The 12,344-nt window shown below is 45.1% G+C and overlaps 1 protein-coding gene across 2 annotated transcripts in view; it reads left to right on the forward strand.

Annotated features, from left to right (window-relative positions):
- Window positions 1-12,344, forward strand: part of ODR4 (odr-4 GPCR localization factor homolog) — a 238,097-nt gene that overhangs the window by 135,040 nt on the left and 90,713 nt on the right. For both annotated transcript variants that reach the window (XM_086956110.1, XM_086956106.1), the window contains exon 11: window positions 6,988-7,078. In XM_086956110.1, the coding sequence (XP_086812236.1) occupies window positions 6,988-7,078 (91 nt within the window). The remainder of the gene's footprint in view (window positions 1-6,987; window positions 7,079-12,344) is intronic.

A 12,344-nucleotide genomic window follows, 5' to 3' on the forward strand; every position in this document is an offset into this window, starting at 1 on the left:
TGGCAGGAGGGGGTGTAGAAGGACAGTCGAGAGTTGAGGCAATCTGGTCCGATGTCGTAGAGTGATTTGTGTGCGTGGGTAAGCAGTCGGAAAGTGATTCTCTTATTGACGGGTAGCCAGTGGAGGTCTTTAAGGTGACCAGAGATGTGTTCGTTGCGTGGGATGTCTAATATGAGCCTGGCTGAGGCGTTTTGGATTTGTTGGAGTTTCTTCTGGAGTTTAGCGGTGGTACCTGCGTAGAGGGTGTTTCCGTAGTCCAGTCGGCTCGTGACCAGAGCGTGGGTGACTGTTTTCCTTGTTTCGGAGGGGATCCAGCGAAATGTTTTTCTGAGCATGCGAAGAATGTTGAAGCAGGAAGAGGATACGGCGCTGACTTGTCTGTTCATTGAGAGTGAAGAATCCAGGATGACGCCAAGGTTCCGTGCGTGGTCTGTCGGGATGGGTGCTTTTCCGAGGGCTTCCGGCCACCAGGAGTCGTCCCAAGCAGAGGGGGATGTACCTAAGATGAGGACTTCTGTTTTGTCTGAGTTTAGTTTCAGACGGCTTTGTTTCATCCATTCGGCAACTTCTTTCATTCCTTCGTGTAGGTTAGTTTTGGCGGTGCTGGGGTCATTGGTGAGAGAAAGGATCAGTTGAGTGTCGTCCGCGTAAGAGATGATGTTGAGGTTGTGTTGGCGTGCGATGGCCGCGAGGGGGCTCATGTATACGTTGAAGAGGGTGGGACTGAGTGAGGATCCTTGAGGTACGCCGCAGATGACTTCAGAGGCCTCGGACTTGAATGGAGGAAGGCGGACTTTCTGGGTTCTTCCGGTGAGGAACGAGGTGATCCATTCAAGTGCTTTTCCTTGAATTCCGATGTTATTGAGGCGTTGTAGAAGGGTGCTGTGGCAGACTGTATTGAATGCTGCAGAGTGGTCGAGGAGGATGAGGGCGACTGTGTCTCCATTGTCCAGTAGAGTTCGAATGTCGTCTGTTGCTGCGATGAGGGCGGTCTCAGTGCTGTGTTTTGCTCGGAAGCCAGATTGTGAGGGGTCGAGGGATTTGTTGGCTTCGAGGAAGGCGGCGAGCTGGTTGTTGACGGCTTTCTCGATGACTTTGGCCGGGAATGGAAGAAGCGAGATGGGGCGGTAATTTTTGAGTTCGGTGGGGTCCGCTGTTGGTTTTTTCAGAAGGGCGGTGAGTTCAGCGTGTTTCCAGTCTTCTGGGAAGGTAGCGGAGTTGAAGGAGCAGTTGATGACGTCTCGGAGGTGCGGTGCTATGACGGAGTCTGCTTTGTTGAAGATGTGGTGAGGGCATGGGTCTGTGGGGGATCCTGAGTGGATGGAATTCATCAGGCGGATGGTGTCCTCAGTGGAGATTGGGTTCCAGGCGTTAAGGGTGTTCACGGGGGGAAGATGGTCAGCAGATGGTAGGGTGGGTTGGTTTCCGGGTTGGTTGTCAAAGCTGTTGTGGATGTCTGCAATCTTGTTGTGGAAAAAAGAGGCTAGGGAGTCGCAGAGGGTTTGAGAGGGGGTGATGTCGTTGGAGTTGGCCGAGGGATTGGAAAATTCCTTGACGATGTTGAAAAGTTCCTTGCTGTTGTGGGCGTTGTTGTCAGTTCCAGTATACATGATTTAAAGAAAAAGGCGGTTCCAAAAAACAAACTTGAATTCACTGTTTTTGCCTGCTTTTCTTTTCCTTTCCATGCCTCTGTGTTGTAATTTTTTTCTGTCAACCTACCTCACAATCACCTCTATGTACTGCACCCTGCTTGCCTAGTCTGTCGCTCAGCTTTGCCTTTCTGAGTTTAAGTCCATCTCCTAGAGCTCACACTTTTAACCCATACCTGCAGCAACATTTCTCTGTACTTTCTTGTCTTGTTTTCCTGAGTCTCCTTACAGAAAAAAGTAGTATATAAATATTTCACTTAGATCCATCCATCCACACACTGATTGTTCAGACCATCCAAGTTGGACAGCTACTTTTTAATTTAGATGTACTGCCTCTTTAAGGAGGAAGAGCAGGTATGTCATGTTCCAGCTCGCTTGAACCAACCTTGACAAGACCAGTTTCCATGCATAAGACTTGCATTGATTACATGTTTAGTATTTGTCCCAGCAGTATCCACCAGACACACAAACGTACTCCGTGTGGCGTCTTTCTCAGCCTGAGTACCCGTCAATGACAACACCTCACACAGAGCTTAGTATTACACATCTTTATTCAGCTGCATGTAATTGCGACCTCGGCATTCTAAAACAAGCTTTCATGGCATTGCACTGATACCTACGTTAGGAGCCAAAAAGGGTTCCGTCATAAAATATTGCTAGACACTACAGCTCCCCCGCTGTTAAATAAAAAAAATACTTTTTTTTCTCTCACACATAAGAATACACTTATAAACAATTACAGTTCATCAATCAACCTTCTTAGCACTTTAATTGTTCAACCTAATCTGGAAGCTGTCATCTTCAATGTCAAAAATGTTCGAAGACGGTGAAGAAGTAACAGCAGTCTTTGAGTTTTCAGGTTCAGTCTTCCCTTCACCACCTAGATCAGAAGAACGATGAATCAAATGCCGAAAGTGAGAAGAGTCTCTGGTAAGAGATTTTCCAGGACCTTGGATAGTCACCATATTTCCCTTGGTGGACACACGGTGAAAAGGTTCAGTGACATATTGAGTATCAGATTTACTTCTTAGCATTTGTCGGGCAATCACTAGATCTCCTGTCTAAAACTCAATGTTCTTTGAATATTGCCTCTTGCCTGCATAGGCTTTAATTTCTTCCCTGTTAACAAAGTCCTTCATACGAGTTGTATTCTTATTTCCTTCTCGCTTGTTGGTCCATTGAAGTAACTTGGTTGTCATTGCTCTCCCGAACCTTAAAGTCGCAGGATTTTCACCTGTGGTTGAGTGAGGTGTTTAACGATAGGCTTGTAGGGTGGAATTCAATACAGTTTTTAATCTGAGCCTCTCAAGAGTTGCACACTGTACTGCTTTCTTTAACATACTCATACAACGCTCAATGAGTCCTTTAGATCCTCCAGAAAATCCTTGAATTCTCAACTGTTAAACAACAGGCCATTATCAGACTTCTAAATGGCTGGAGGGCCCCATGTGTTCTATCCATCTTGGCGCTCAGGTGCAAGCGGTGTTTCATCTTCTTCTCTTACTTTGCCCTCCTGCTTCTCCCTTCTCTGGCCTGACGGCAACATTGATTCTAGTTAGGAATCCTGTGGGTGACCAGCTTCAGTTTCCATACTGTCCAGTGAACGAGCAGCAGTCACAACCTTGCCTCACCAGTGTTTTTTAGGGGCTGGGAGAGGGTACTCCTAACCGACAACCTTTGAGTTTTCCACCATTAGTGAACATACTAATATTTGTGAAATAGTGCAGTATCACCTACCACACAAGAGCTACGTCTTTTACCATTAATTAATTCAAATGAGTGGAGCGGATTGCAAGCCATGCAGCCATTTTGCCATGTGGCTAATCTCCTCCCTTAAAAGTATTTTTAAAATAGCTAGGTTCAATACAAGTGTACAACTTTCAGAAATGCATATTTTAATCCATTTTCAAATCCATTTTCAAAGCAAACTCTACATTCAAATGTCAAATGATAGATTAAACCCATTGCATATATCTTACAAACAAATAATACTAAATAATGCCACTGCATTTTGCATTTCTATTGGCTATGACTCTTTCTCTAAAACCTTTTATTAACGCTATTTTGGTTATTACCCCTTTTGTTATATTTGTCAACGTGAGATCGATTTAACATATTTCTTGGCAACCCGTCCTCTTGTTCAAAATAATGCTGTGCTCGTAATATCTTCAATATTTGTATCCTTGAAATAACTAACGAGTTAGGATAATCTCAAGGAGAGTCAATAAAAGCGCCAAATAATATCCCCTTGACTTGTAAAGGAAATGAGACTGGGAGAGTTTTATACCTTGACATAGCCATATGTGCTAAGATATTTTAGAATTGGCTGCATTTTATTACGTTAAAGTTGTACTCCGTAGATTCTTTTATTTTCATACGTAATGACTATTTTTGTATTTATAACTGGAGATTTGTTCCCATTTGTTCTCGGGGGCCATACTGATAACTTTTCTGAAAGGAAACTCCATGAGCTCAGTGTGTTTAGAAATAGTCTATTTCTTGCACTGAGTCCCTTAGAATGTGTCAGCCATGGTAGAAGCTCGCATTAATGTTCCTGCAGGCAGTAAGAAGACTGCTTCACGCCACTCCACGGTTTTTAGGTCGAGCAGACCTACCCTCAATGCGTGAGCATTGAAGGTGTCTGCTTCAGACCTATTGTGGCACGTCGGCCTGTGTTATTGGGAATGAGGACACCAATCTGTCACGAGCGTTTTTACTCGCAGTTTTCACTGCGGGAGCGCGCGTCTGACCCGCGCATGCGCAGAGTACCCGCGCATGCGCAGAGTAACTCACAGCCCTTGCTCACACAGACGCAGGCAGGCAGCCCCCACCCCTCTGCATGCACGCACGCACACACAGGCGAGCGCATGCACATGCAGGCACACAGACACTCGCTCACACACACACACCCCCCTCCCCCACAGTCACACACACGCACGCACACATACATACAAAGCCCGCCCACCCCCGCACTCGCGCGCGCACATGCTCCCCCCCGCCCCCCCCCCCCCCCGCTCAGCAACCCACTCACCGGCTTCCTTCGTGCGGCGGCTCTCCTCCGCTGCAGGGCCCGGCAGCAGGACTATTCTTCTCTCCTTCGGCACCGGGGCGCAGGGTAGGCTCCTGCCTGCTCCGGTGCTCCAAACACGGCTCCGTCGAATCGCGGCTCTTCCGTGGGAGGCGGGGTAGGCTCCCGTCCTCCTACTTCCTGTTTCCTGTTGTCGCGCCGGCCTGCCTGACTTCCTGGTCGCAGGCCGGCAGAGTGACGGCGGTGATTTGCGGTATTTTTTTATTTTTTTACATTGCTTTTGTGCCACTGTATGGTGCGCACAAGGACACTGGCATCTGTGCAGCGATATCTTAGAGATTTCATCTCCGGTGTGTGCACACTTGTTATCGGAATGTCTCGTCTGTGTAGACTATGCAACTACTTGCAAGAGTGAATCTGAGAATGACAGTGTGTAACTGGAGTATGGCTGTGGAGGATATGAGAACACCGGCTCTGCGACTGCGCATGCGTTCATCTGCACTATTTGATTTCACAAAGCAATTAGTCCGAATTTGTCCTGGGAGGTGTGTGCCCGCGCGGATCATGTTACACAGTTTTGCCAGCTCTGTTCTGATCTTATTCGAAGCGTCCTTGACAATTCCCTCGTTCTCTTTTTAAAAAGGGCAGAACCCGTGCCAATGCGCCAGCTTTGCACATTTATAATAAGAATCAACATCTTACGCGAACTGGATTTTTCAATTTTTGGATGCATTTAGTGCTTTTTATCCCACTCACTTTAAAAATAAATCTCGTATAACCGTGCATTTCAATTAATTGTAAATAAAATAATACAAGCGGCTCCAGTTGGGAGAGCGATGCTAAAAAGACCTCTTATAAAAAACCTTTTCTTGGCTGCATCTTTTTTTTTTGTAGCGAAAATCTTCAAATAGTCTGGTGATTGTTTTTGCTAAAAACAAAATCATTACTGCGGCACGGAAACTGTGCCAGGGCGGAATTGGCCGCCTTCAGCTCTCAGTGCCCAGGCACATGCGGTCAGGGGCCCTTGCCACCCAACATGGCGAAGCTGGCAGCGCCGCAGGGGTTAATAAAAGTGGCCCTTGTGTGTCCTGCCCTTTTCAAGAAAGCACAATTTGTCTCCATTGTTTTAAAACCCGATGTACTTCAGAGCTCCATTGAGTGAGTAACTGCGACAGTGCAGCCATCTGCTTAGCGTACACTTTAATTATATTAATGCAGTTACTTTTACTTAATTAAAGTACATTATTGGCTAAATACGCTCCTGATGTCATTTCAGAAAGCAATACAAATACGACAGGAAGCGGGAAGGATTGAGAGATGAGTTCCGTTGCGGCTTCTGTTTTGTTCACCTTAAAATGCTGCATGTTAAACAGCCAGATTGGTTGAGCGCCCGTCTCCAAGCTGTCTGAGTGAGTTATTGACAGCCAGGCGCTGAATACAAGCCCGGAGCGCACTTTCACGCGCTGCCAGGGGCGCGTTTCCCTTTACCTCCACTTCAGGCAGCTTTTCGACCTTCCTTGCACGCCTGTGCGCGTGCTAGTTGACGACATACAGAAGTAAAGGAAAAATATGTAGCCTAACGGCGCGAGCGCCCGACCTTGATCTTGGGGGAGCGGGTTCGAGTCTCGACGAGGGAGTCAACAACCTGTGATTCTGGGCAAATGTTTATTTATTCACGCAAACTTTTCTTACCTTTTTGTTTTAGCGTTGTACTAAAGCTCTGACAACCGGCATGAAAGTGCGCAATTAAATGCCAGCTACGAGCTTTGTTTTCACCTTACAGCTTGCTGTACATCTATTTAACCTTTCTGGTAAAAGCTGCCACTATTTCAATCTGTTGCCAGTATGAAATTTCCCTCGCGCTTTAATCCTTGCGCCATGTTTACTTTTAAAATTGAAAGCTCGTGCTCTCCTTCACGCTTCACTACAAACATGTTACATTACAAATGCTATAGGTGTCACATTTGCGAATGTTATAACTATTGGCATTGTAAATAACAAAGCTATTAATTTAGCTATTTTCAAAACCAACACATAAATAAAAAAAATTGTCATTTACAAGACCAATAGCTCAAACTTTCCTAATGCGAGACCTATTGCATTGCAAATGCTTGTTGATCTTGGGGTCATGACATTGGCTTACGTCCCTGTTGCTGTACTTGGCCTTGGTGCCTATTCCGATAAGTTTCCTACCATGGTGCACATTAAAGGACGAATATATAACAGTAGCCGTGTACTGCTTTTTATTCAGTCAGCTTTTTACAATTGAGAAATCACCAAATAACTGTTTCATCCTCTTTATCTCTTTAGGCTCTGAAGAGAGACATCCTCAACACAGTTTCTGATCGTTGTGAAGCCCTTTTTGAAGACCTTTTACTTGATGGAACACTTGACCAAAAAGGTACGAAAAAGTAGGATTTCAAAAGATAGACTAATTACCTGTGATTAATTAAAGTATTTTTTCAGGACACCCCACTCAAGACATATTTGTTTGGCAGTAGACCCTGCAAAGAATTTGTGGTTTCCTCTAGAACAAAAAAGACCCTGAGGGTATTGTGAGCTTCTACATCCTTACAAGACCTCATTCCAATGACAAGCCGCCTCGTATAGTGTTTCTGGCGGAGATTATTTATCTCCTGCACGCCTCCACTGCTGCTTCTTGAATATTTTTAATAGATATTTTTTCCCCAAGTTGTCACCTGCTGGCATCTCTACACGTTTCACTCTTATTTTAATGGCTTTTGTGTCTCCTGTGAAGATCCTTGTCGGTTGTCTACCTCAACTTGTGTTTCCTTCCTATATGAATATGTTCCTATTTTTATGTAATGGGTATTTTGTTTCTTGTATTATTTCTAATGCATAATGCCAAATTTGTAATCAAAAACATGTGCAGTGCCCTAAACAGTTGGTTTTGATGGGTTGATTGGCTTATTTGAACTTTTGTTTTCTAATTATACTGATAACAAATTCTGGTTAGCTTTCGTTTTATAGTTTGTGTTTTTGGGTAGGCCATTGTGTGCACCTCAACAGTGGACTTGTTCAACAAACACATAGAATCTGTGGAGCGATAACCCTATTTGGAGCTCATCCCTACCTCCAGCATGCTTCACATGTGTAACTTTCAGTCATTTTCATTTTCCACTGGCTCTCACAGACGGAAATGTATCAAATAGTCACAAATATTGCTAGGTCAGTGGTGGTGTTTTTTGTTTGTAGTTAATACTTTCTATGCAGTAGAGTTGTCTCACTGTCTCAGGTCTGCCACACAATGCTTCTTTTCTGCTGCTGCTAGCTTATTCCCCGGGAATCCATATTTATTAGACGTCTTCTCTTTGAGGGTTTTTTCCCTTGCATCATCCTCATAGATATTAGTTCCTCCTACCTTCTCCGGAGCCACTTCCTAAGCAAGTATTGTTCACTGCTCTAGATATTTTCATGGCAGCGGGGTGCAGGAGAATGCCAAGCTCCTAGGCACTATGGATTATATAAACTTCCTCTGATAGTGTCATCCTGGGTAAGACAGTCTGAGTTCCGAGATCACTAGTGCTTCTTTGGACAGGATTGAGGAGTGGATGCTTCATTAAACAGCGTCCATCTTCTGCCCTTGTGTACTTCCCCACCTCAAATCTGTGGACACTCAAATCTAAGAAAGGCTAGCAATCTTCGCTAGTACCACATCAATGATGTCTCCAGATACAGACTTTGTTAATTTTTTTAAACTTTACTTGACTTTGGGATTGGGCAAATTATGGCCAAAACCTGGAGTGTATCTGATTTGACACAATTGCAAAGAACAGAGGTTTTCAGAAGTGAAAATCCTTCTAAGAGTTACTGACATTTAGGGGTAGAGACTTCACAGTATATTTACTCACTTGAGATATCCAAGCACCGTACCAATCGTACCATAGAGTGGCTCAGCATTGTCCAAGTTTCTTTACAAAGAACTTTTAAAATGGCTTGCGCCCCCCTACACCCTCTCTGAGAAAGCACAACCCTGTCCCTATCCCCTATTTTATATTTTTTTTTTGCAATTTTTGACACAGCGCATATCAAGCTCATGCACATTGGAGCACATTACATGAGCAGTAGATTACATTACACACAGTCACGTGACAGATATCCCATCCACAGAAATATAAATCCCACAGAATATCATGTTATTTATGTTTCACCGGACAGGATATCAGTCACCGTTGTGACAGAGTAACCCGTCTGCCGAAATCTAAATCAGACCCTAAGTGATTTGCCCAGAATCACAGGACGTTGAGTGATGCCTGGACCTGAACCCAGTTCCAAACTCAGCATCTGTGACCTTTCTTGTTTAACTTCCTTAATAAATTGCCAGATGACTCAAGAAAGAAAAAAGAGCTATTGAAAGAGACTTCCGTAAGGTGGCCAGAGATAGAAGAGTCATCTTTTTTAGCCTCACAGTCATAGAAGTACTTTTACTGCGGATCCCTTAACACTTAGAAGACCATGGGGTAAAACTCCAATCCACCTCCCTCCTTGACGCCCTAAACATTACTTGGATTCATAGACAGGTTGGAGAACGGTTTGGACAACGGGTTAACTTTCGACTCCACTGCCTGACACCCAGAATCCTCTGAAAAATGTTAAATGTTGTTTCAGGGAGTGGTACATCATTGAGTCGGCTTTAAACTAAATCAGAGGTGTCCAAAACAGGCTCATGAGGGTCATGTATATGCCATAATGCAATGATTTAGATGGCAGCTGGGGAACTGGAGAGACCCAGTACCCAGACAGTACACAGTAGAACGACTTTGGTCGAAGCTGCCGGTGGACAGCTGGGCGGCAGAGTTAGCAAGAACCTGTCCTCTCCCTGTCGCTGACCCCACTATTGCCGATCAGCATATGGGGAAATGGCTGACTAATGCTCTGGACTCACTGATTCCAAAAAAAAAGAGGCTTGTCAGGGAAAGAAGAATTGGTTCTGCTCCCTGGTATACCCCCGAGCTCAGGGGTCTCAGAACCTCATGTAAAAGGTTAGAACGTGCATGGAGGAGAGAGCGGACGGAAGAAAGTCGGGCAAATTATAAGAGAGAGATGAGGAAGTATAAAAATGCATTGAAGGATGCCAAAAGGAACTTCTTTAGTGATAGGATTAATAATAATAATAATACTGATGCTTATAAAGCGCGAACAGCTACCTCTGGAGAGGTGTCCTGGCGCTAGCGGATTGAGGATTGAGAGGGCAAGTAATTTACCAGGAGAATCTTTTAAAATCTTTAAGGAACTTCTGAAGGCGCCGGTCCCTCCAGTCGTGCATGGTAACCCTAAAGAAAAATGCGAAGAACTGGCTTACTTCTTCCATTCAAAAATAGAGAAGATTTTGTCCTCCCTGCCCGCGACCCCTCAAATCCCTGAGTCGGTTGTTAGCCCAGAAAGATGCCCCGCGGAGCTAGCCTCCTTCGGCCCTTTCTCGGAAGAGGAGGTTATAAAAGTTTTGACAGAGATGAAGAGTGGATCCCCGAGTGACCCAGTGCCTATGAAATACCTTAAGCTTGTGGCAAACACTCTGTCTACTCCGTTGACTGACCTTATTAATCTGTCACTCTCTCATGGTACAGTGCCCCAGAGATGGAAAAAGGCAGTGGTAAAAGCCTTATTGAAAAAAACAGGATTGGATTCTTCCAACTTGACCAACTTCAGGCCTATTTCACTTCTGCCTGGATTTTCAAAAGTTGCAGAGAAGTTGGTCAACCGTCCGCTTTCTTATCATCTAGAGTCCCACCTCCTGTTGGGAGACTTCCAGACTGGTTTCCGCCCTGGCCAGGGAACGGACACAGCCCTACTGGCAGTAGTGGAGGAAGCAAGGAGCACTCTTGACACAGGAGGGTCAGTGGCAGTGATCCTCCTGGACTTGAGTGCTGCCTTTGACACCGTAAGTCATCAGGTGCTCCTCCAACGCCTGTCAGAGGTGTGTCAGGGACGGCTTTGAAATGGCTGGATTCCTTGCTCTCCAACCGTTTTTACCAAGTCTGGGAAGGGGCAGAGCAGTCAACCCTTTTCCCTCTTCAATGTGGAGTCCCGCAGGGCTCATCGCTGAGCCCTACCTTATTTAATATATACATGACTCCGCTTGAAAGAGTGGTTGCCCCTTCAGGAGTGAAGATCATCAGCTATGCTGATGATACTCAGCTGGTGGTGGGCCTCACTCAGTTGGCGGAACAACCTGAAGTCTTACACAACTGCCTTGCTAATGTCTATCGCTGGATGTCTCACTCTGCCCTAAAGCTTAATGGAGAAAAAACCGAGCTGATGCTCCTGGGTAAATCCAGCCCCTCTTTTATTGCTAGCTGTTGGCCCCGGTCTCTGGGTGACCCACCATCTCCCAAGAAGGAGATCAATACCTTGGGAGTTTGGTTGGAGGAAGATCTGTCCTTTAGGACCCACGCCAGGAAGACCGCTGGGGTTTGTTTTGGTCTGTTGCGGTCAGCCCGCAAGGTGTTACCACTGCTCCCTGATTCAGCAAGGAAGCTTCTGTTGCGTGGTTTAATTCTGTCGAGGCTCGACTATGGGAACGCGGTGTTTCTCGGTGCTCCCGAAGCGACTTTTAAAACCCTCCAACAGGTACAAAATGCAGCTGCTAGAGTGCTAATGGATGTTCCCAGAAGACAGTCTGCTGCCCCGGCCCTGAAATCGCTTCACTGGCTCCCTGTGAAGGAGCGGGTGAAATTTAAAGCGCTATGCATGGCCCATAAAATCCTGCATGGTAAGGGCCCCCCGATCCTTTTTAACATGGCTCGCCCTTATAAGCCCACACGTTCTTTACGCTCGGACCAAAAACATCTTCTGCAGTCAGCTAGAGTAAGGAGAGCTCGCTCTGGGGGCAGGCGTTTCTCAGTGCAAGTGGCGACCTTATGGAACTCCTTGCCCCTTAAGATTCGTTCAGAGCCCAAGATCTTACTCTTTAGGAAACTTCTGAAGACCCATTTGTTTCCACAGTAATGATTGACCTGAGCCTCTCCCCTTGGTCTGTTCCGCGCCGGGATGCCCCCGGGTAACTGAGCGCGTTATAAATTTTATATAAATAAATAAATTTTATATAAATAAATATCCTTTTACGATAAATGTACATACAACTAATATAAATAAAACTCAATTAAAAAGTTTGTGGTTGTAATGAATATCTGGAATGGGTTCTTACCTCCTAGGCCCACACTCACCACCCCTGCAATAGGGAGGTCTAATGAAAAGAAATGTAAGATGAACCCATGATCGCTGAACACAGAGTGCAATACTCAGCTCGTATAGATGAGGAATAGATTTTGCGTTTACTTTGTGGATTATTTATTGCCTTGCTTGCAACCATGTTTATCAGATATTGGAATGAATGTTGTTTTTCCTGTGCCTATTGTTAATCACTTTCCCACCTCGGTCCGTTTCTCCGTTGTTTTAGTAGATATTGTGTGATCTAAGGATCCTTTATTGCCTCTCTATCTCCACTCGTGTTTCACAATTATAAGAACCCTGTCTGTGGCTGGGAATTCAGATTCAGGCCTAGCGACGCCATTTACACCAGACAGGATCGTAAGTAAGGGTGTGCGAAATTCGCCTCATTTGATTATTGTAATTATGTCACATTTCGGTATACTTGCTCTGAATTACACATAACTAATCAAAATGCTAATCTTTCATTTAGCACT

Source organism: Lissotriton vulgaris, chromosome 1_1 (assembly GCF_964263255.1).
Source record: "Lissotriton vulgaris chromosome 1_1, aLisVul1.2, whole genome shotgun sequence".
In the NCBI taxonomy this organism is placed as follows: domain Eukaryota; kingdom Metazoa; phylum Chordata; class Amphibia; order Caudata; family Salamandridae; genus Lissotriton; species Lissotriton vulgaris.